Source organism: Pseudoliparis swirei, chromosome 16 (assembly GCF_029220125.1).
Source record: "Pseudoliparis swirei isolate HS2019 ecotype Mariana Trench chromosome 16, NWPU_hadal_v1, whole genome shotgun sequence".
NCBI lineage: Eukaryota > Metazoa > Chordata > Actinopteri > Perciformes > Liparidae > Pseudoliparis > Pseudoliparis swirei.
In genome coordinates, this window is record NC_079403.1 from 10,924,686 (window position 1) to 10,945,792 (window position 21,107).

General features: G+C 45.5%; 2 protein-coding genes across 3 annotated transcripts in view; one reads left to right on the plus strand and one right to left on the minus strand.

The window, feature by feature from the left end:
- Positions 1–600: 600 nt before the first annotated feature.
- On the plus strand, positions 601–14,619 carry LOC130205913 (centrosome and spindle pole-associated protein 1). Its single transcript, XM_056433460.1, has 31 exons — positions 601–816; positions 904–986; positions 1,086–1,183; positions 1,308–1,382; positions 2,554–2,655; positions 2,816–3,177; positions 3,286–3,366; positions 3,977–4,234; positions 4,349–4,426; positions 4,947–5,038; positions 5,180–5,276; positions 5,383–5,440; positions 5,752–6,011; positions 6,105–6,217; positions 7,033–7,117; positions 7,276–7,444; positions 7,919–8,066; positions 8,189–8,335; positions 8,462–8,532; positions 8,710–8,853; positions 8,947–9,096; positions 9,188–9,289; positions 9,393–9,453; positions 9,560–9,686; positions 10,553–10,683; positions 11,872–12,009; positions 12,082–12,116; positions 12,228–12,291; positions 12,840–12,949; positions 13,110–13,242; positions 13,587–14,619. The coding sequence occupies exons 2-31, from the start codon at positions 938–940 to the stop codon at positions 13,778–13,780; spliced, it is 3,732 nt and encodes a 1,243-aa protein (XP_056289435.1). The 5' UTR covers positions 601–816; positions 904–937; the 3' UTR covers positions 13,781–14,619.
- arfgef1 (ADP-ribosylation factor guanine nucleotide-exchange factor 1 (brefeldin A-inhibited)) overlaps positions 14,064–21,107 on the minus strand; it is a 56,372-nt gene continuing 49,328 nt past the window's right edge. For both annotated transcript variants that reach the window (XM_056433459.1, XM_056433458.1), the window contains 3 exons: positions 20,926–21,064; positions 15,882–15,999; positions 14,064–15,388 (listed from right to left, as the gene is read on the minus strand). In XM_056433459.1, the coding sequence (XP_056289434.1) occupies positions 15,191–15,388; positions 15,882–15,999; positions 20,926–21,064 (455 nt within the window). In that variant the 3' untranslated portion in view covers positions 14,064–15,190. The remainder of the gene's footprint in view (positions 15,389–15,881; positions 16,000–20,925; positions 21,065–21,107) is intronic.

Genomic DNA, 21,107 nt, shown 5'->3' on the forward strand with positions numbered 1-21,107 from the left:
TAATATGTAACTACATGTACAACAATAAAAATCCAACTGAAGTAATTTATCTTATATATCGCTCATATTTAAGTGCACTCCCCCCTTTCCCAGAATACATGGTTTAGTCCGGGGAAGACTCACAAATAACTATCGAGGACTCGCTGACATCTAGCGGCGCTTTTCAGAGAAGCAGATTCCTCATGAAGGTTTTGGTTTCCAGGTCTTTGACGCGACTTAAAGTGAGGCCGAATGAGTTGGACGCACCGACACAATTGCAGCTACTGTGGTAATGAAACTAAATAATTTACTTAAAGCTTATTGGCAAAGTGCAGAGTAAGGAGCGTATAGGTTAGGTTGGTTGTTTGGTACCAGGTTGTTGCTTGTTTTATAGTGTTTGCTGGTGGTTAACTAGTAAGTAAACTGAAATGATGCTAGGGTTTATAACGTTAGTCCCACTTCAGAAGCTAACTTTACCTCAACAATAAGAGGATATGTCATTTGCTGGGTTATAGCTTAGGTGTGAGCTCGGTTACATCACATCCTCAAGGAGAACCGTCTGTATCGTGGTTGTCTATAGCAACAATATGACGCTTTGGGTCTGGCAGTCAAGACAAGAGAGCGTTTGCCGATTTTCGGTCTGTGAATGCAAATTATAATACCATGAAAACAACTCATATGTGATAGTATTATGCATGGCGGAATTGCGTTGTTGAGCTTTGATGCACATAGTGACATTAATTAATGGACGAAAGATGGGACTTTTTTCGAGGAGCATGAAGAGGAAACACCCAAAGATATATCACTCAAGGCTAAGAGTAACGCATTCAATTAGAGGTATGTAATATATCAATGCTCTGATGATTAGCGTGGTTTTTAACGATCCAATATATACTGAATGTTTTAACATCATGTGTTCAACAGTCAAAGGCTGTTGAAAAGGCAGCACGGTGTGGACATGCCTCCAGCATCAGCAGCACACAGAATAGCCCCACATCCAGACAGAGGTATGGTGTAATGCTCTGATACTGAACGGATTACACTCTTTGAGGAAAGGTTAACGTTAGACACTTTAAGTGGTATATACTGCATTTGATACTTTCTAGGTTTAGGTTTAAGTTTGCTGCTGGGAAATGACTATGAAAGGAAGAAGAAACAACTTCAACAGGAGCTTCAACTGGAATACAAACATTATGCTGCCAAGGTCTGATGATGTATTTGAACAATTATAATTTCATAGTGAGAAGACATGTTTCACTATATTTTGCCTCTCTGTTGCATTTAGCCGAGTAACCATCCTGTCCTATGTTTTCATGTTCTTCCTCCAGATAAAGAATCGGAAAACTAGTGAACCTCAAGCCCAGGGTCTCTCCCTACCTATTGAGGAGAAGATATCGGTTCAGGTGCGTGTCTGTGTGTCTGGGTGAGCACTTTAGTGAGGACATGTTGAGCCATGTTCAAGTTGTAGCAGGAAACAGGTAACTCTCCATAATCATCAAAGTGGGAATTATAGCTGGTATGACAAATAGCTCACAACTACACTAACAGAGTTATACTGCAGAGAATTGTTGATTGTACAGTGCTTTGTGTCTCATGGCAACTGCTTTAGTTTACAACTCCTTGCAGACCTGTTAAAACGTAGGCCGAGTGGGGCAATGGTTAAGGCATCAGTCTTCGTAGCTGGGGATTGTACTTGTCGGTCCCACCATAGATTTACGAACAATTTAAAGTATCTTGAAATACTGCAGGTAAGACCCCCATAATGCAGGGTGAAGTGGGAACAACTTTGCTCAGTGACATTCAGGCTCAACATTGTATCCATGATATACATAATTCAATAATTCAGGTGTCACAAACTGCCTCAGGGATTGGGACAAAAAGGGAGTCCATGGAAGGTTATAATTGAAACCAACATAACATAATTTGTTAAATTAAAGTTAACTCAATGAGGATCAACAATGTAAGCAAATGAAGGCAGCATGCTTTCTTATGCATGCATATGGTGTGGGGGCTTACCAGTGAAAAACCAAACAACAAGCATGCAGGGTGGATGTCTGCTGGAGCGTGTGGAACAGCTTTTATAGCCTGGAAGACACAGGTGAGCTCAATCAAGCTGACAACCTTTTCCTGGCAGCCCACTGCCCTGTAAACCATTAAATGTAGAGTTTGTGGGTCGATCGCTGGCCATTTTTTTGAGAGAAACTGAACTCAAAACCAGGACAAAGCATCTATTATCTTTATAAAAGTAGAATAAATCTTTTCCCCTTTATGCAGTTTTGGTAAACTGAGAGTGACTGTGATATAAGAAAGGTACAGTGGGGTGTCTTATATTCAAAATATACTTTATTGTATGTTGATGGTTTCATATATGTAGCTTTATTGTTATGTGTGGGAGTTGAGTTAGACATCAACAGAGAAATTAATGAATTGAACATGAAAAAAGAGAGCGGGATACACATACTGTTGCTATTAATAAGTCAGATTCAAACACAGAATTGCAATGATGTAGCTGGGGCCCTGTCTGAATGAGATGGCTGCTTGAGACACATGACTCTGACTGGGTTTCTCTCACAGGAAAAACTGAGAGAGGAGAGAAAAAAAGAATACAACCTCTTCCTACAAGAAAAAGCTCAAATCGTAAGGTTTAGGAGGGGAACAACTCCTTTAACTTCAAAGGTAATGTGATTAATAAATGAACACATTACAAGTTATTAAATTCCGCTCTGTCCTAAACAAAATACATGGTTTGTCAAAGAATATTTGTGATTTCTGCTTTGAAACTTGTAAACCAGCAAGGCAGAAAGTAAATGCTTCTCATATTCCATTGTTGTTTCAGCCCGGACAGGCTCAAGCTTCAGATGCTGTCTACATTTCTTCTCCAGCTTCTCCTCTGCCCATCCTCAACATCCATACGAATGTCCGTCCTCCTCCCAGGGAGCACCCTGCCTCCAGGAGAGATGCTGCCACTCTGACTGAGGCAGTGGAGAATGGAGAAAGCACAGGGACTCGGGATCCAGGCCATCGGAGGCGAAGGCGTTGGCAATTTCCCAAACCAAAAGAGCCCTATAGCTCTGAGGAAGAACCAATCACAGACCAAGAGGAAGAGCTGGAGTTTAGACACAGGAGGCGACAAGATGGACACACTCTAGAGCCAGAGTACAAAGAGGGGAGGAGAACCAGAGAACGCAAAGCTAACAGGTGTAGATTTTTTCTGTAGTTTGATTTTGAGTTATTTTTTGTCTGTTACATATGCATAGTAGAGTAGATATGATGATGTAATATCTCTTCACTTGTCTGTCTCTAAAGCAGAGCTCCTCAGGGCATGAAGAAGATGGAGGCCCCTGGTGTTCGTGATCAGAACAACAATGAATGGGTTTGGAAGTCAAAGTAAGCAAGATTCATTTCTCTGTCCTGTTCTGGTGGACAGCAGCACTCCGGTTTGTCATGCTGAAGCAGAATCATCGTAGATAGCAGTAGTGTTCACATGCAGAGCTTCACAGACATTAACATCCTCTTGGAAAGACGCATACATTTACCCAATCATTAAAATAATCAGATTGAATGAGCCAGCACAGGGAAACGGCAACACAAGATTGCAAATTTCTGCAATATTCAGTTATTGCTCTTCAGCACTTCTCATGCCATTGCCTTTCATTTTATGCCGTTTATGCCAATAAGTTGAACCGCACTCATTAAGCTGTTACGGCGTGGAACGGTGATGGTGGCTGAGCCTTGGCCCAGCTCCAGGCAAACAATTACTCACCCCAGCTCTACCAGAGTAGCTGGATTGATTGTAGAAGGAGGCTTCACCTCCTGCCTGTGAGACCAAAAGCTCAGCAGGGAAACTAGGAGACAGCGTATGATGTAAAATGGTAGCTGGGTGGGACTCAGACCGCAAGTGACTGTTGTGCTGTTACCCCCATACACTGTCAGTAATTAGAGGGCTCTTGTGGAGTGTCTGATTTTGTCCGTACATAAACGTCCGCCCTCCTCCCAGGGAGCACCCTGCCTCCAGGAGAGATGCTGGCCCTCTGACTGAGGCAGTGGATAATGGAGAAAGCACAGGGACTCGGGGTCCAGGCCATCGGAGGCGAAGGCAACTCCCCAACCCAAAAGAGCCCTATAGCTCTGAGGAGGAGTCAATCACAGGCAAAGAGGAAGAGTTGGAGTTTAGACACAGGAGGCGACAAGATGGACACACTCGAGAGCCAGAGTACAAAGAGGGGAGGAGAACCAGAGAACGCAAAGCTAACAGGTGTCGATTTTTTCTGTCGCCTGATTTTGAGTTATTTTTGTCTGTTACATCTATATCACAGACAGAAGAGTATGTATAATAATATAATCTCTCTTCGCTTGTTTGTCTCTATAGCAGAGCCCCTCATGGCATGAAGAAGATGGAGGCCGCTGGTGTTCATGGTCAGAACAGCGAATGGGGGTGGAAGTCAGAGTAAGCAAGATGTATATGTATGGTTCTGGACGACTACAGGACTGAGATTTGTATTTACATGCACAACTGGACGTCCAATAACAAGGTCACAGACATCTGATCAATCAGTAAAATAATCTGATTGAATGGGCCAACACAATGTGACTAACACAAGACCGGTATAGCTCATTGCTGCTATTTTCAGTTATTGCTCTCCAGCTCTGCTCATGCATGCCGTTGCCTTTAATTGTTTCCGGTTATGCCATTAGGTTGAGCCACACTCAGTTAGCTGCTAATGTGTAGAACGGGGACGGAGGGTGAGCCTTGGCCCAGCTTCAGGCTAAACAATTACTCACCCCAGCTCTACCAGAGTAGCTGGATTGATTGGAGAAGGAGGCTTCACCCCCCGTCTGTGAGACCAGAAAGCTCTGCAGGCAAACTAAGAGGCAGTGTAGCTGGGTGCTCTGCATGCTGTGCACATACTGTCAGTATTTGGAGGACTCTTGTGGAGTGTCTGATTTTGTGTATCTGTGTTTGATAGTCTGCAAATGCCAGACAGCATGAGAATGTCTGCAAGATCCAGATCTGCTACCAGCAAGAATACAGCCGGGTTTGGGACGGGACTAATGATCGGTAAAGAGCATTGATATGGGATGGTGCTTTGGGACAGATGTTGGCTTGTGGGATCATCGATTGGAGTTTGTCACTTGAAATGCTTTTTCAGCATCATAGGTGACAGCACTTGTTTGTTTGTGTCTCTCTGTTGTCATGCAGGAGCAGCAGAAGAGCACGCAGTCTCTCAGATGAGGAAAGAAAAGTACAAACAAGAGCTGCTGGAACAAATTGCTGAACAGCAGAGAAACAAGATCAGGTGAGTGTTGATTCACTGAATCAGAATGTTCTCGAATTGTATCCGCTCATCCTTGTGAGTCAACAAACCACAGAGGATGGCTGGACTTGAACAGTTTTGTTTTCAGGGAGAAGCAACTTGAGCGGAGGGTTGCCCCCACTGGAGCCACAGGCCCTGGGAAACAGGTACACCGAAAGACAGGAACAGCCTCACATTCTCACAGTTTTTCGTAACATGATCCATGATGTGAATGTCTAGATCCCATCTTACTTCAGCCATCACTTAGCTGATGTATCAGCCTTGTGTCTGGATGGTATAAAGTAATGTAAATATTGTAGAAATGCCTCAACAGCACAAATCATTTTCACCATTGCAGATTATGATTATATTATTTTTTGGAGCGACTGCTTGTGAAACACCTTATCTTGAGGTTTTCTCAATATCTGCTGCCTCATTTCCTGTGATGGATCTCTTTTATATGATGCCTCTCTTCCAGCCTGACCGACGAAAGCAGTTTGGGGCTTTAAATGGTCAATATGACAGCTGGAGACGAGGCGTCTCACAAGAGGACACGGAACAGAGAGGCCCCCCAGGGAGGACTCATGTGGACTCCAGGACAGCGCTCAGTCCGCTGACAGAGAAGACAGCGCCGGGATCTGGAACAAGAGCAGCGCACGGTGTCCCCTCTCTCCACTATTTGGACGAGGACTACCACAGGGCCTCCTCAAGCTTGCTGGCACAAGTGGCCAACCCAAGGTAGCTCGCTGTGGCTGTGTGTTGCCACACATGAATGATATGAACAACTCTACTGGGAATTCACTGTTGTTTATGTGATTTTGTATTTTTTAGGATTGATGGTGTTCCTCCCACTTTAACTCATCACTACAAGACTCCGTATGATGCAGCTTACAACTACTATGGGAACAGGAATCCATTAGATCTTAATCTTCCTTACAATCAGAGTACTGTATTTCAACCATCTTCATGTTATTTCTGCCTTTTTGCTTTTCACTAAAAATCCTGTTTGCCTCTCCCACATATAAGACAGACACTGGTATCATTCATTTTACCGTGGTATGAACATTGTAAAGGTCGTACAATTCAAATGCACCTAATCATTATAACAGCAGTCATGATTTTCACTGTTATGGATCATTTACTCCATCTTAAGGTTCAACTCTCTGCAAAGTGATTTTCATATTGTGTTGACATGAATGGAAACCAGTGGCTGCTTAGAGGTAAACAATGCAAGATGTTTTGGGAATAGGTCAGCAGTAATGTAAAGTGTGCATATTTGTACTAAACACAGTCATTTCTGTTTCTATCGTCTTCAGTCATAAAGTAACTTAACGGTATCTGTCCGTTTCAGATTAGATGGGAGAGATTAACATCGATTTAAATAAACTCCCAGACCTCATAGTCAAGAACTATTTCATTTATTATGGAGACACGTTATCACCGTATCAATGGCCAAGAGGACTTGGCTGAGCAATTCATAAATCTAATATTCCAGCAGAAGTGATTTTATCACTAAGGCAATATATATTGTTTATTGGATATGAGTTCAGCAAATCCAGATGCATCTCACTGCAGCGGGTGTGTTTAGTTACATTTATTTTCTTTCCATTTTAAGTGTGCAGCCAAATTCTGGCCTAGGTCTGAGCTCACATATATTTGAATGCCTCCAAAATCTGTCAGACTGTGGCAGCAGATAGTTAACACAACAGTTCAATCTGTTTGTATTCATCATCGTGTATTTTTGCATTTTCTCTGTTAGATCTGCCTGGAGGGATGCCTCCATCTGGGGATTTCCACAGCCATCCTCAAAGTCCACCTACTTTCAGACCCAGGGGCCACACGGAGTCAGTGTTAATTTCTGCAATAGTAGTTTATTATATATAAGTCAATATACAAAATGTAACACAATTTCCAAATTGGTTAAAACTTCTTTATACTGAAAATCAATGTGCAGCTTGTGAGCTTTTACACCAGGTCATGAGACTTTTTGTTTTTCCTCCAGAAGAGGGCCCTCACGGCAAAATAACGCCGTGTTGGCCCCCTCACTGTCTGCTTGTAGAGCGACCGACCAGCATAGTGCGTCTCCCCTGGATGGCGGAGAGCTTCCTGCAGACAAGTCCCAGCAGAAGAGAGAGAAGGCCATGAGCTACCAGAAAGCACTCAGGCAGCAGGTAGGACATGTTCACCTGGCTGCATCCCTCCCGATTGCTTGAAGCAGACCCCCATACCTTCATATATAATAAACAACTTCACAAATTAGTTTGGAACCAATAAGAACTTGGGGCAGTGTGTTTTCTGGTCCAATTTCAAGTTCTGTTAGCTGGTAGTTGGATGTTTTTTGGGGGCTAACTCCGTCACAGTTCAAGGAGCAGCACACTGTCCGACATGCTTACTGTCACACGGACACACTGACTGGTTCCCCTGTGCTGACACCAGAGGAAAACCAGACATGGACTTCAGGGACAGACCTGATATGTTGACAGTTAGTCCAGACCTTGGTGCAGTTAGCATTTCCCCATGGGCAAAGAACTGTGTTGCAGCAAGACTCTACGACTCACATCGACTTACATTCCACTGAAGCGGTTCCAGAAGCTTTTCTTCGTTTCATAGAAGCGTCTGAAACATCTCGCATGCCTTGTGTCCAGATCACAGAAAAAGAAGAGCGTAAAAGAAGAGAGAAAGAAGAGATGGAGCGATATGATGTAAAGCTAGAGGCTGATATGATGGCATACAACCCCTGGGGGAGAAGTGGAGGAGGTGCTTCAATTAAAGACGAAAACGGCAACCTTGTTAGTAAGTTCGGTTTCACTTTGTCTTTTAATGAGGTCGACTACACTTGAGATAATACAAGATGAATCATGGCGCATATTAATACAGCTTGTTTGAGGTACATGTATATGTTCCCGCGCCCTCAGGTGACTTGAATCAAATGCACAAGACCAACGAGGAGTCATATCGGAATCCTGTGTCCAGGAAAAGTGGACTGACGCAGCGCTTTACGATGACTGACGCACACACTCCTGACGTTGAAGGCAGGGCCCCCCTTTCCCATCAACTACCAGGTAGGGTTCAATTTCTCTGAGTCACTGTGCCAACATCAGGCTAACTGACTCCTGTCATCCAGAGGATTTCAGTGCACACATTGCTTTTCTTCATAGAGGGATGAGCGTCCTTGTTTGTCATTGCAGGTTTCAATGAGAAGCCAATTCCACAGCAGCTCCACGTGCAGGACAGATACCAAGAAGACCTGAAACGACAGGTAGGTCCTGGGCCACGCGCTGCAGTCGACGCAGGCAGCCTGGATGCTGCTCGGGGGTCTCTCCTTTCTTTTTTATTGAAATCAGAAATACTTTTTTATTACTTACAAACACTTCAGTGGTTTTGAGCTCTTTGAAGAAGTTGTAAATATATACATGTAACGTGTCATTACCAACAGATAGAGGGCAACAAGCAAAAGCAGAAAGAGGAGATGGAACGACTGAGGATTGAGGAGGAGAAAGAAGAGAAGAGGCTGGTGGACCAGAGGGCGTGCATTCAGCGAGAATATGAAAAGGAGCAAAGAAAGCAAAAGGAGATGCAGGTGAATCTTCTTTGATGAGGAGCAGCTCTGTCATTCGTCCTTCCTCACAGTGAAGGGGTCTCCTCACACTGAGCTTGTCTTTACTCTCTGCAGCATATACAGGAAAAAGCAGGTTGGATCCAGGAATCTAAAACTCCACACAAGCAAGAGGAAAAGAGGGTGAGAAAGGAAGAGGAGAGTGAGAAGAAGCTACCTGAGAGCGACAGAGACAGAGAGGAGGAAAAGGAGCATTTGAGTTTCGAGGTACATTCAGCCTGAACAAAAACATTTGTGCTGAAGCTTTGAGTTTTATTTAACATCTCTGACAAGTAATGTGACTCTGCTCACAAACTAGCAGAGAGAGCCATCTCCTCCCATCCCAACCATGCAGAGGAAGCAGGCGGCTTTTGTGGCATCCAGACCTTCGTCTGTTGAGAGCCAACTCACCGACAGGACTGTAAGTCACGCAGGAAAACGGATGCACACATATATTTTTTATTTTTATAAATCAAGACTCTTTTGAGCAACATTTTTTTAAACGCACACAATTTCCACAACAGGGGCGCTCTGTGTCAGCACCACATTCTCCACCAGTCCCTGAGAAAATCTCCCCTCCACAAGGTGAGTAAGCCCCGATCAGATGGCTACCTGCTTGTGAATCATATACTGCCACTTAATCCTTCATTGTTCCCATCCTGTCGCCCCTCACTCCCTGTGGTCGTTTCAGACGGTCAGCAGGAAGTAATCAGAGAGCTGTCAGCCCTCCGTAAGTATCTGAGAAATGAGCAGAGACAACTGGAGGTTCAACTCGGCCAGACAGATCTTCAGGAGAGTCACTTCACGCCCTCCAACAGGTATTCCAGTCAGTAGGGGTGATATGCGTCAATGTAACATGCCCAGAATGAACAGGGTTTAATAACCTTCTTCCCGGTGAAGAACATTGCCATTTAGAGAACCTATTAGACATGCTCGACCCCTTCAGGTCCCATTTGACCTAAAACACCCTCAGTCACATGACTCACATCAAGGTTGAGACACAATGCTAATTCTGGCTTGATTAGCTTTTTGTATGTAAGGAGGCTCTCTCATGTTCCGAGTTCATGAAAGTGACCCAGATCCAATTGGCTATCTTCTAATCTGCATTCAGATTTGTTTGAGGGACTCATTACTGCAGATATGTAACAGTATGATCCCAAGCGGACATTTTCTTTTTATTCGCCTTGACCTTGCCAGATCAGCAGGTCCACCTGCAGTGCAGGATTCAGTAGGGATGCAGCGTGGCTGCTTATTCACCTCTAAACATCCACCTTGAAGATCTCGTGTGTGGAAATTCCACCCCCAAATGGGCAGGACTGGACTACTAGCAACTTGTAAAAGCTCTGCTTATAGTCAAATTAGTTTACTGCAAGCCATCAGAGAAATGCCTTTGAACTTGTGCCAGTGTCACCCTTTTTCTTTGCTTCCATTATAAGCCGCGTACACAGAGAGCCCCATTCTTTAGGCCACTTAAAGCATTTGTTAAGTCCTTACTTTTTCAAAACAATACTCCCGTAACTCTTTCTGAATCGGCCCTAATGTACAAGGACTAGTGTGTCAACTGTAATTTAATGTTGTCGTCATTGTGGACAACTGAAAAGCAGTCATAGTGAATTATTGGCACATTATCCGAAATGCATATGTGTGTTATTTGTTTAAAGGGGGCTTTTCCTCCTTTGCTCAGACCCAGAGGACGACCCAGAGACGCCTTTGAATCAATGCACAAGCAAGCTGTGCAGCCATCAACCAGGGGCCCCTTCTCTGGGGCTGTAGGTGTGCACAATATCAGGGAGTTCGTCAAGCTTAAGTACAGAGGTAATGACGCGTTGACTGATTGGACACTGGTTTTATTTTAAGAAGCAACATTTATTAATCAGATCACCCTTAGCTCACTCAAAGAAAAGAAAACGTTTTTTTCTGTGTAATCTGTTTGCCTCAATTGCACCTAGAGGTCGCCATAGAGGTCGCCATAGAGGTCGCCATAGACCTCTAGGTGCAATATGACCAAGAGGTCACAAGCCACAAGTCTCGACGGCTAGAAGACGTCCCACGATACACTTAGGAACTGCAGTCAGACTTTATAAAGTGGTTCCTGGTTCGTAAAACTGAAATATTGCTACTCCGATCATTCAGATAATAGTGATGAACTGAATATGATCCTTTAATGACAAATCATGTTATCGTGTTCATTCTTAAACCAGTTGGACTTAATTTCCTCCTGTATTCTGAAACAACCCATTTTTCTAACTTTAAGTAAGTGGTTGACCCCCCCCCCCCCACCTAATGCCCTCGGTCATGATGTTGATGTCAGGACAAGAGCCGAAGAACACTGCGGTCCTACGCCAGCTGACCATTGCCAGATGGTTTATGACGGTGTAGACTTTCCAGAGCTTCATCAGTCCTCTGTTTCCCTCCCACACTGAAACTTAACTCTCATGAGGTCATGGGAGGCGTGCATCAGTGACAGGCCGTTTGGCAGCATAAAGAGAGAATGTAATGCAAGCAACCAAGGAAATGGCTTTGGATCGGTTCCCAGACCGAGTTAATGCAGGAGTCTGAAAGACACTCAAAAGATCCAGCTTGTGAAAAAACAAAAAAATAGAAATAAATGCTAGAATTGTCAAACTTCGAGATATAAATGATGGATTTATGCCAACTTTCCATCTGAAAGCTGCATCAGATCAATTCTGTAAAGGTAAACCTTGATAGGACAGGATGCGCTTCACTGAGGAGGCTGTATCTGCTGAGTCACAGCCACGTTTCAGAGAGGAAGGAAGACTGTAATGAAGGAGCAATTATAAATCACTCAAACCAAAATGAAAATTGTTAGTTTCCCTTTTAATCTCTACCTCTCGTCGAGGGCCTCCCGTCCTTATCTTTCTCGTTTATTTCCGTGCTAATGCAACAGTTACTGCTGCATCAATCCAAGGACCCCACTTGGTTGCTACTGCCTGACAAATATGTAATACCTCGTGGGACAACACACTATCTATTATTTGTCAGACACGGCGTCTCGTGAGGAGGTCCGTCACATGTACCCGGACCCTCCCACTGACGAACAAAGTCTGGACATCCAACAGCGGGCACTTCTTCGTGAACAACAACGCAAAATGCGACTAATGAAGAGCGAGGAGGAGCAAGGTCAGTCGGCAGACGCACGCTCTCACTTCTCCCTTTGTGCTCTTTAACTCATTGTTCTGTGTTTCCTTCCAGATGTTTTGGAACAGCCACTGAGCCACCATCATTCTGTGAGTGTTCATCACATAATTAATACACATTGTATTGTGACAGGATGGTCGAGTAGATCTCGCATGTTTCTAAGTCAATTGGTGCCTGTCTGTGTTTATTTATTCTCTCAGAGGAACAAACCTGGACGCTCCACCCACAGAGACTCCACACTGCCATCTGAGGCCGCTTTTATTGGTAAGCCTGACTCAACATAGTCTGTTAACACCGTTCCCTCTTCCCTTCTTCTTCCTCCTCTTTCAAGTATGAAGAAAGTGTTTACATCAGTGGGGCCACACTGTGCTTTGGGATTTATTTTCCTTTTTTTGGAGGCTCCAGACAGTTTCCATAAAGGTGACCTGGCTGGGGAGGTCGGCTCCATCCTCCCTCACAATAGCGCGCCACAACAGCCTCTGCGCCAGGATCACTCCGTGTCTCTGAGCCAGGCTCGTTGTGGCACGTGCCAGCTCATGTCTCTGTGATGCAGCCGAGTGCAAGGGGCACATGCCAGCTGTAGGGTGGAGGTAGCACAGTGCCAGCCATTGGGAACGGGGGAAGTAGAGACAGTTTAAAGAGGCTTTTTGCATACTTATTAGCCTTTTCCATCCGAACCCCTTCCAGGAAAAAGTGTTCTCGTGTGGAAAGAGTAAAAGCGTTTTCACACTACAAATATTTGAACTGAACAAACTTGTTGGACTAATCTCGGCCAAGAATAGGTTTATGTGTAAAGATGAATGCTTTGTCAGATGTTTACAGCGGTGATGCAAGTGGAGGGCCGGTTCATCAACAGAGACGCCGTCAGCCCTCAGCAGAGCGTCACGAGAGAACAACCTCACGGAGGAGACATGACTATGATGTATGGTGTGGAGCAGTACACCCATTATTTGTTTGCTTTGGATCGTACTCTAGTCTAGAGCCAGTAGTTTTTAATTTTATCACGTTAAGTTGATGAGAATGGTGGTCAATCTCTTCCCTCCCATCTCTTTTGTCCGGGCGTGTCGGTGTCCTTGGAGCAGTGGGACCGTAGCAACCAGCCAGATGCTCAGTCTGTGCAGTCAGAGACGAGTCCGCACCTTGAATCCAACGTGAGGGACCACAACCAGCACCGCCTCACGAGACGAGACCCTGGTGATCAGAACGGCAGATCAGGTAAGAGAAAATACGAAATATGTATATAGGACGAATGCTAATATAACAAAAGCATTACAAGTCTAGCAAATGGCTGTGTGAAGATGTACAGAAAGACTTAACATATCTTAATATGTCTGTGTCTCATCTTACACATATTGCACCGGGAAAGCAATAGATTAAAAGAAAGTGTGTCATTTATATTGAAGCTGGCTATTATGATATTTTGCAAGAGATCTGACACGTGCTTTGCCTCAACAATCCAAAAAGAAGATATAATATATAATTGAAGATATGAAGAAAACAATTATGTAGATTTCCTAAAGAACTGTGTGCTGGATAATGAACTCCTGTGTCGTCTCCAGAGGGGCCGTCTGAGGATGAAGTGGATGTCTCGTCGCTACGCTCTGCCTTGGAGAGGCGTGTCTCCATGGAGACCGTTGCCACAGAGGCGTGGCTGCGGCCCGGCACGTCGGATACTGTAAAATGCGGCGGCGGTATGGAGAGAGCAAACAGTGGGATGGATGCTCCGCCCTGGCTGACACACCGCGTCTCATAGTCCCATTAGCTCCCATTAGCTCCAAACCAGTAAGGATTGCTCCCTTTAGCATGAAAAGTGCACTTTTGAACCTGTAATAGATTGTAGTCCATAAATGTTTTGGATGATGCCGATCTGTGAATAGAACATGAGCACACACGTGTGTTAATGTAGAAATTTCTTTAGAAATGAGTTTATTTTATTATAAAATGTTACTTGTGTCCTGGTTGGTCGTTAATGGAGAAAAACAAACAGCGAGCAGTTCTGTCATTTAGAAGTCAGTGATTCAGCATTTCAAATCAACCAAGTTCAAAAACTTTATTGACCTAGAACCTGATTAGAATGCCAGATGATGTTTTGTACAGAAAGTTGTACATAATCTTTTTTGCAACATAGAAAACTTTACATTGCTGTATCATATACATTTAGTTTTCTACATCCATGAGCAGGAATGCATCCCATTCATACTTAAAGCACAGCTAACATTTGTCATTTTCTCTTTACATATACCTTTCCCGCAAATCAAAGAAAAAAACCCATCAAATATATTATTAACTTTTGATTTTGTACACGAGTGAAAACTAAACTCAAACAACAAAACAGACTAGTGACTCTAAAGCAGCTAGCATCGGGGTTCTCTCTTATCCTCCAGTTCCAGAAGCCCAGTTATCATCTCTCTGATAAAAACCTAAGAACATATAAAATGGAATAATTTAACCTTTCACTTTCCATGTTCATGTTCAATTACCAATTTTACAATATAGGACAATCCGCGGGAGATGGTACAGTCAAATAAATTATCACAAAAGTAAAATCTCCAGTGCATTCAAAAAAGAGATCAAGTGCAGCAAATCCAGAGGAGGGAAAGAAAATAAAGAAAAATAAATGAAATCTAGTGTTATAAGATTATATTACACAGCGGCAGATCTGGACAACTAGTTTCATCCAAGAGGCTACCAATGCTAATGTTAGCCAAAGATCATTACTATCAATGTGTGACATTAATAGTTACTAATTTTGCATGTTGTTGGATCCATTCATTCTTTACTTTTTAAATATACAGTAAGAAGCACACATCTTTTGAAATATATTCCTTCTGAGCAGATCAGACATATGGATAACTGTCAGTTGTTAGTCAGTAGTTGTGTCCCGGGGAGGCGTCGCTCCACCGGGGACCAGACATTACTGTTTTCATGGTGATATCGAGGACTCTGTCGGGCTGCTTGTGTGAATAGGCGTGTGTGTGTGTGTGTGTGTGGTGAAGGTGGTTAAGGGTGCGGGTGGGTGGTAGTCGATAGCCGATTGATCATCAGCTGTTTGAGACGGGCGTGAACCCTGTGCAGGGCCCTGAGGTCACACGGAGCCACAGCGCACAGACTGAGGTGGAGGCCCCGGCGGGGCTCTGTGTTCCAGGCGGTTCGTGGTGCGGCGTCACTCGGCCTCCTCCACAACCTCGCCGTCCGCCTCCTGCTCAATGTGCGCCGGCTGAGGCCCGGGCAGCTGTGCGATGTGAAACACGAGGCCGATGCGCAGGAAGAACTTTTTGAGAACGGCCCGCAGCTCGGGGATCAGGTCGAACTGCATGATCTCACACAGCAGGTGGTAGTATCGGGACGCGTGCACCTTGAACTGTGGGACGAGACGGACGGAGGGAGACCCACGTGTTGTTAAAGCCAGAAAATCAGATTTATATGCTGGTTATTTGGCACAAAATAGCCGTTAGTAACAAGCTGCATATTTTTTGTAGAATAAACATACGACAAAAACTACCAATGGTGGGACAAATCTAAATATCACTTTTGTTTATGCCTAATCTATATTTATACCATGGCCACAACAAAATATTAGTTTTGTCTGTTGTGAATCACATACAATATAACATAGCGATGGTAAACCACACAGCAAACAAGTTACACATGCAACAAGCTTTAAAAGTGGATGAAGATTTGAGAATACCTCGTATTTTGTTACACTGTTAGAAACGTGATAATAATACCCTCTGAAGCGTCAAAATAGAGGACTAACTGCCCCATCGGTTATGTTTGGGATATCAGACCAAGTTGTGAATCGTCTTGCATGCGTCAGCAAAGGTGTCATCAAAAAAGTGTTTCCGGCTGCTCACCCGTTCGTCGCTGAGCTTCAGCACCTTGGTGAGGAAGAGCAGCAGCAGGCTGGTCCAGGCCTCTCGGTGGCTCTCTGAGGTCAGAGCCAAGAAGTACGCCACAGCCTCACTGCACACACTGCCCCATCAGAGAGAAGAGTGTTTCAGAGATGCATCGTGTCACTCCGGGAGAACAGCAAACACAAGGGACGACTGGACATCGTGACATAGGGCAGACATTGGCGCTGTGCGTCTGTAACTTATTGAAGCAAGAAAGCGTCTGCTTCGCTTATCACGAGAAACGATCAGAACGGGGATGATGAAGATTGTCCTCACTCAATAGCTGCTAATTAAAGACACCGACTGAAGCCGTTATGAAAACAATCACGCACTTTTGTTCACAGTTTAAGCTTGAGAATTATATGATGCAACCTCTGACCTTTCTCCTTCTACCGTACAGCCCTCTTCTGACAACAGTACCCACCCCTCACACTTCAATCTCTGTAATCTAATCGCCTCCAAAATCTACTTTGCACCCGGCACTAATATAACTTGCACGTGGGCTGTGTGTGTGTGTGTAATTCAATATTAAATGTCAAACCGTGTTGCTTCTGGACGACAGGATGAAGTGAGTTTGAGAAAGAGAGAAGGAACATTAAATACAGTCACGTTGACACATAATGTCTCCATGAATTAGGATGTCTGAGCCCCTCTCACAGGCAGCAACATCCATTCACCGATTCCTTTGGATCTTTAGGGCGCGTGACATCCGTTACAGAGAAGTGCAGCGCTGTGCCTTTACCACGAGCAGCTGACTGAAGATAGTGACATCAAAACAACCTCCCCTCCTCTCAGGGTCAGTGTCTTTTAATTTGTCCTCCCTCTGAGGAGGCTACTGACGTCTGTGCCCAAAGAAGTGTGATTTCTTTATTCGCACATTGGAGCGAGTGACAGTGAATGTGTGAGAGACGTGTTCGGCTTAGTCCCATGAAATAGTCCTCAGAGCACATACGCTTAAACTCAGACGCACACATAGACCAAACCGATGAGTCGATATTAATATTTCACAGATGCATTTGCAACAACATCCCTGGTCTGGTGCCAACGTATTCTGCAGGAGTGACAGTAAAAGAAGCCTTTAGGATCTGGAGCACTTTAAATAACTGCTAACTGCCCCTCAATATGATTTAAATCCATCTTATATTCTCAGATTTCTATTGAAATCATAAATGTAGTTTGACAAAAAATTCCCATATCATCCATCTCACACCTAATTGAATAATTAAACAAGTCAAGTCTTTGCAGAAAGCAATTATCTTGTTTACATTGCCAACAACAAAACCGCCAATTAGTTTCTGAATTCTGTCAAATTGAGAGCACATGCACACATGCAAGTATTGCTCCAACTACCCCTCCAATTACAAGATGGCGGCGCGCACGGTCGCAGCGGCCCCTCTCTGTCCTGACCATTTGGTGTTTTGTTCTGTTTCTAAATGTTTGTGCAAAAGTTCGTCCAAAAATTGTTCGTCTTCGCCTCGTCTGTCTACGTCGGAACCCAAATATAGTCGCCAGGTTCTGTTAACCATCGGCAGGACCAAACTACACGGCACTCTGGACGCTGAACAAGCGGAAACACTCATGAGCACGGATTACTCCGCCCTACGACCACACCGACCACACCGGACTCGACTGCCACTCCTCCCCCAGAAAGGAGGCGCCCAAGCGTTGTGAGAGGAAGCAGAAGAGGGTAGGCGCGGAGGTATCCGAGCTAGGCTAGCGGCTAGGCCAACTCGTCCAGCCATACCATCCATTATCATGGCTAATGTGCGATCCTTGGACAATAAAATGGACCACATTAGACTGCTGCAGACGGAGCAGCGAGACGTGAGGAACTGCTGTGTGCTTATCTTCACGGAAACATGGCTAAACGACAACATCCCGACTCTGCTGTGAGACTGGAGGAGCTAACATGCTACCGGCGGACAGAGCCCTCGCTGATGAAGCGAAAACTCGCGGCGGCGGGGTATGTGTTTACATCCGGGACGCATGGTGCCGGGACGCTGCCGTGGTATGTAGACACTGCTCACCACTGGCGGAGTTTATGATCATAAGGTGCCGTCCTTTTTATCTGCCGAGGGAATTCACGGCGATTCTGCTAGTCGCTGTTTACATCCCCCCGACCTCCAACAACAGTGATAGAAATGCGGCACTTTGTGAACTGTACCAGGCCATCAGCGAACAACAGACGGCTCACCCAGACGGCTTCACCATCTTTGCTGGAGATTTCAACCATGCAAACCTTAAGACTGTCCTTCCCAAACTACACCAGCATGTTGATTTCCCTACAAGAGGAGACAACATTTTGGATCTGGTCTACACAACCCACAAAGGAGCGTACAAGGCCTCCCCCCTCCCCCACATAGGTCTCTCTGACCACATCACCGTCATGCTAATGCCAGCATACAGACCCAGAGTGAAAGCCTCCAGACCGGTTCTGAAGCAGGTACGGTGTGGCCAGAGGGGCCTCCTGCGCACTCCAAGACTGCTTTGACTCAACAGACTGGGGAATGTTTAAACAGGCAGCCACATACAACGACCACACAGACATTGGGGAGTACACAGACACTGTTACTTCTTACATTAGCAAGTGCATTGATGATGTGACCCATGTAAAGACCATCACCACTGGCTAACCAGAAGCCGTGGCTAACAGGGGAAGTCCATCGGCTGCTGAGGACTAGAAATAGGGTCTTCAGAGCTGGGGACGAAACGGACCTGAAAACAGCGAGCCAACCTGTCCCACGGCATCAGGAAAGCAAAAATTCCTACACAAAAAGATAACCCGGCACTTTAAAGACAGCAGAGACACACGCAGCCTGTGGCGGGCATTCAGACCATCACAGACTATAAACCCACGCCACAGAACTGCGACAGCAACATCTCTCTGCTAAACAACCTCAACAGCTTCTTTGCCCGGTTTGAAGCACAGAACAGCACTCGTCCACACAAGACTCCGTCCCCTCCCCATGATCAGGTTCTGTGCCTGTCTGCTGCCAGCGTGAAGAGGACTCTCGTCCATCAACACCCACAAGGCAACAGGTCCAGACAACATCCCTGGTCGTGTGCTGAAGGACTGCGCAGAGGAGCTTAAGGGCGTCTTCACGGATGTCTTTAATACTTCTCTGAGACAAGCTGTTGTTCCATCATGCTTCAAGGTAACCACCATCATACCTGTGCCAAAGAAATCCACTCCGTCCTGCTTCAACGACTATCGTCCAGTGGCACTGACCCCATAATCATGAAGTGCTTTGAACGACTAGTCATGTCGCATATCAAATCCATTCTCCCCCACTCTGGACCCTTTCCAGTTTGCATACCGGGCCAAACGGTCCACGGAGGATGCAATCTGCTCTGCTCTCCACCCAGCCCTCACCCACCTGGACAAAAAGACTCCTATGTAAGAATGCTGTTCATAGACTTTAGCTCAGCATTCAACACAATCATCCCACAACAACTAATCTGCAAACTTGACCAGCTGGGGCTCAACACCTCGCTGTGTAACTGGCTGCTGGACTTCCTGAGTGAGAGGCCACAAGCAGTGCGTGTTGGCAACAACACCTCGAGCAGCATCACACTCAGCACAGGGGCCCCTCAGGGCTGTGTGCTCAGTCCCCTGCTCTTCACCTTGCTGACTCACGACTGCAAAACCAGCTACAGCACCAATCACATGGTCAAGTTTGCAGACGACACAACATTGATAGGTCTCATCACCAAGGATGACGAGACCCTCTACAGGAGGAGGTCAACCTTCTGACCACGTGGTGCAGAGCCAACAACCTCCTGCTCAACAACAGCAAGACCAAAGAGATCGTTGTTGACTTCCGGAAAGGCCACACCCATCACCCACCACTGACCATCAACGGTGCGGACATTGAGCAGGTCAGCAGCACCAAATTCCTGGGGTGGAAATCAGTGAGGACCTCTCGTGGACAGCCAACACTACATCGCTGGCAAAGAAAGCACAGAGGCGCCTCTACTTCCTCCGGAAACTGAGGAAAGCAGGAGCCCCCATCCATCATGTGCACCTTCTACCGCGGCACCATCGAGAGCATCCTGACCAACTGCATCACTGTGTGGGCGGAAGCTGCACAGACCACAGCAGGAACGCCCTGCAGCGCATAGTGAAGGCAGCTGGAAGGATCATGGGTGCCTCACTCCCCCCCCTCCCATCCCTGCAGGACATATACAACACCCGCCTCACCCCAAAGCGACCTCGATTGTGAGTGACCCTGCCACCCCTCACACGGTCTCTTCAGCCTCCTGCCCTCTGGGAGGAGATACCGAGCCTCCGGGCTCACACCACCAGGCTGTCCAACAGCTTCATCCACCAGGCTGTCAGGAAGCTGAACTCTCTCCCCATCCTCCCACTCCGTCCTCTTTCAGACTCACATGTCTGAATGCTGCTAGCACAATTTATGTTGTCTATATGTTTACATGTTTCTTACTATTTTTGCACTTTATGTTGTCTATGCACTTTATGTTGTCTATATGTTCACATGTTTTTTACTATTTTTGCACTCTATGTTGTCTATATGTTGCACAATTCACTTTATGTTGGACAGAAGAGAAACGCAATTTCGATCTTCTGTATGTTTGCACATATGGAAAATTGACAAATAAAACTGACTTTGACTTTGACTTTGAACACTTGCTGGGCATGAGTCGTCTATTATGTGCAGACAGCATCGTTAGTGGGATGAGAAAAGCAGCACAACAACAGAGACCATCACAAAGAACTGGACTTTAACCTGTAAAGGTCAACGTGGTGGCCACTGAGCAATGCATGTGCCCGTCAGTCATAGTGTGTGGGCAGATTGTGGTCCCGTCACAGGGTTAACTGCAACGATGAGTGTCAGAACAATCGGAGAAGTATCCACTTTGAAATCATGTCAAATATCAATGGAGGCAACCGAGTTGCTGTCATCGTCATCCACGACCACTAATTGAGGAGCAGTGACAGTGTTGATGCAGCGGCCAATGAGAGAGTGACGTGTTGGCCCCTTACCCAAGCAGTCGTCTTTGGACCTCCTCCCAGACGTCCTGGCGGCTCTCGTCTATGTACATACGGAACAGGATGCGCAGGCCACACGCCAGGCTGCTGGTCTCCTGCTTCAACAGGTTGGGCTTCGACTTTCCTTTGAAACCTTCAACACACACACACAGTTAGTCATTTTAAAATGATGATCC

What these genes read in the sequence shown, in the direction of transcription:
- LOC130205913 (XM_056433460.1), top strand. Translation starts at nt 938, where the DNA reads ATGCCTCCAGCATCAGCAGCACACAGAATAGCCCCACATCCAGACAGA. An exon ending in GAAAATCTCCCCTCCACAAG is followed by an intron (nt 9,454 to 9,559) that starts GTGAGTAAGCCC and finishes TGGTCGTTTCAG; the next exon opens with ACGGTCAGCAGGAAGTAATC. An exon ending in CACTGAGCCACCATCATTCT is followed by an intron (nt 12,117 to 12,227) that starts GTGAGTGTTCAT and finishes TTATTCTCTCAG; the next exon opens with AGGAACAAACCTGGACGCTC.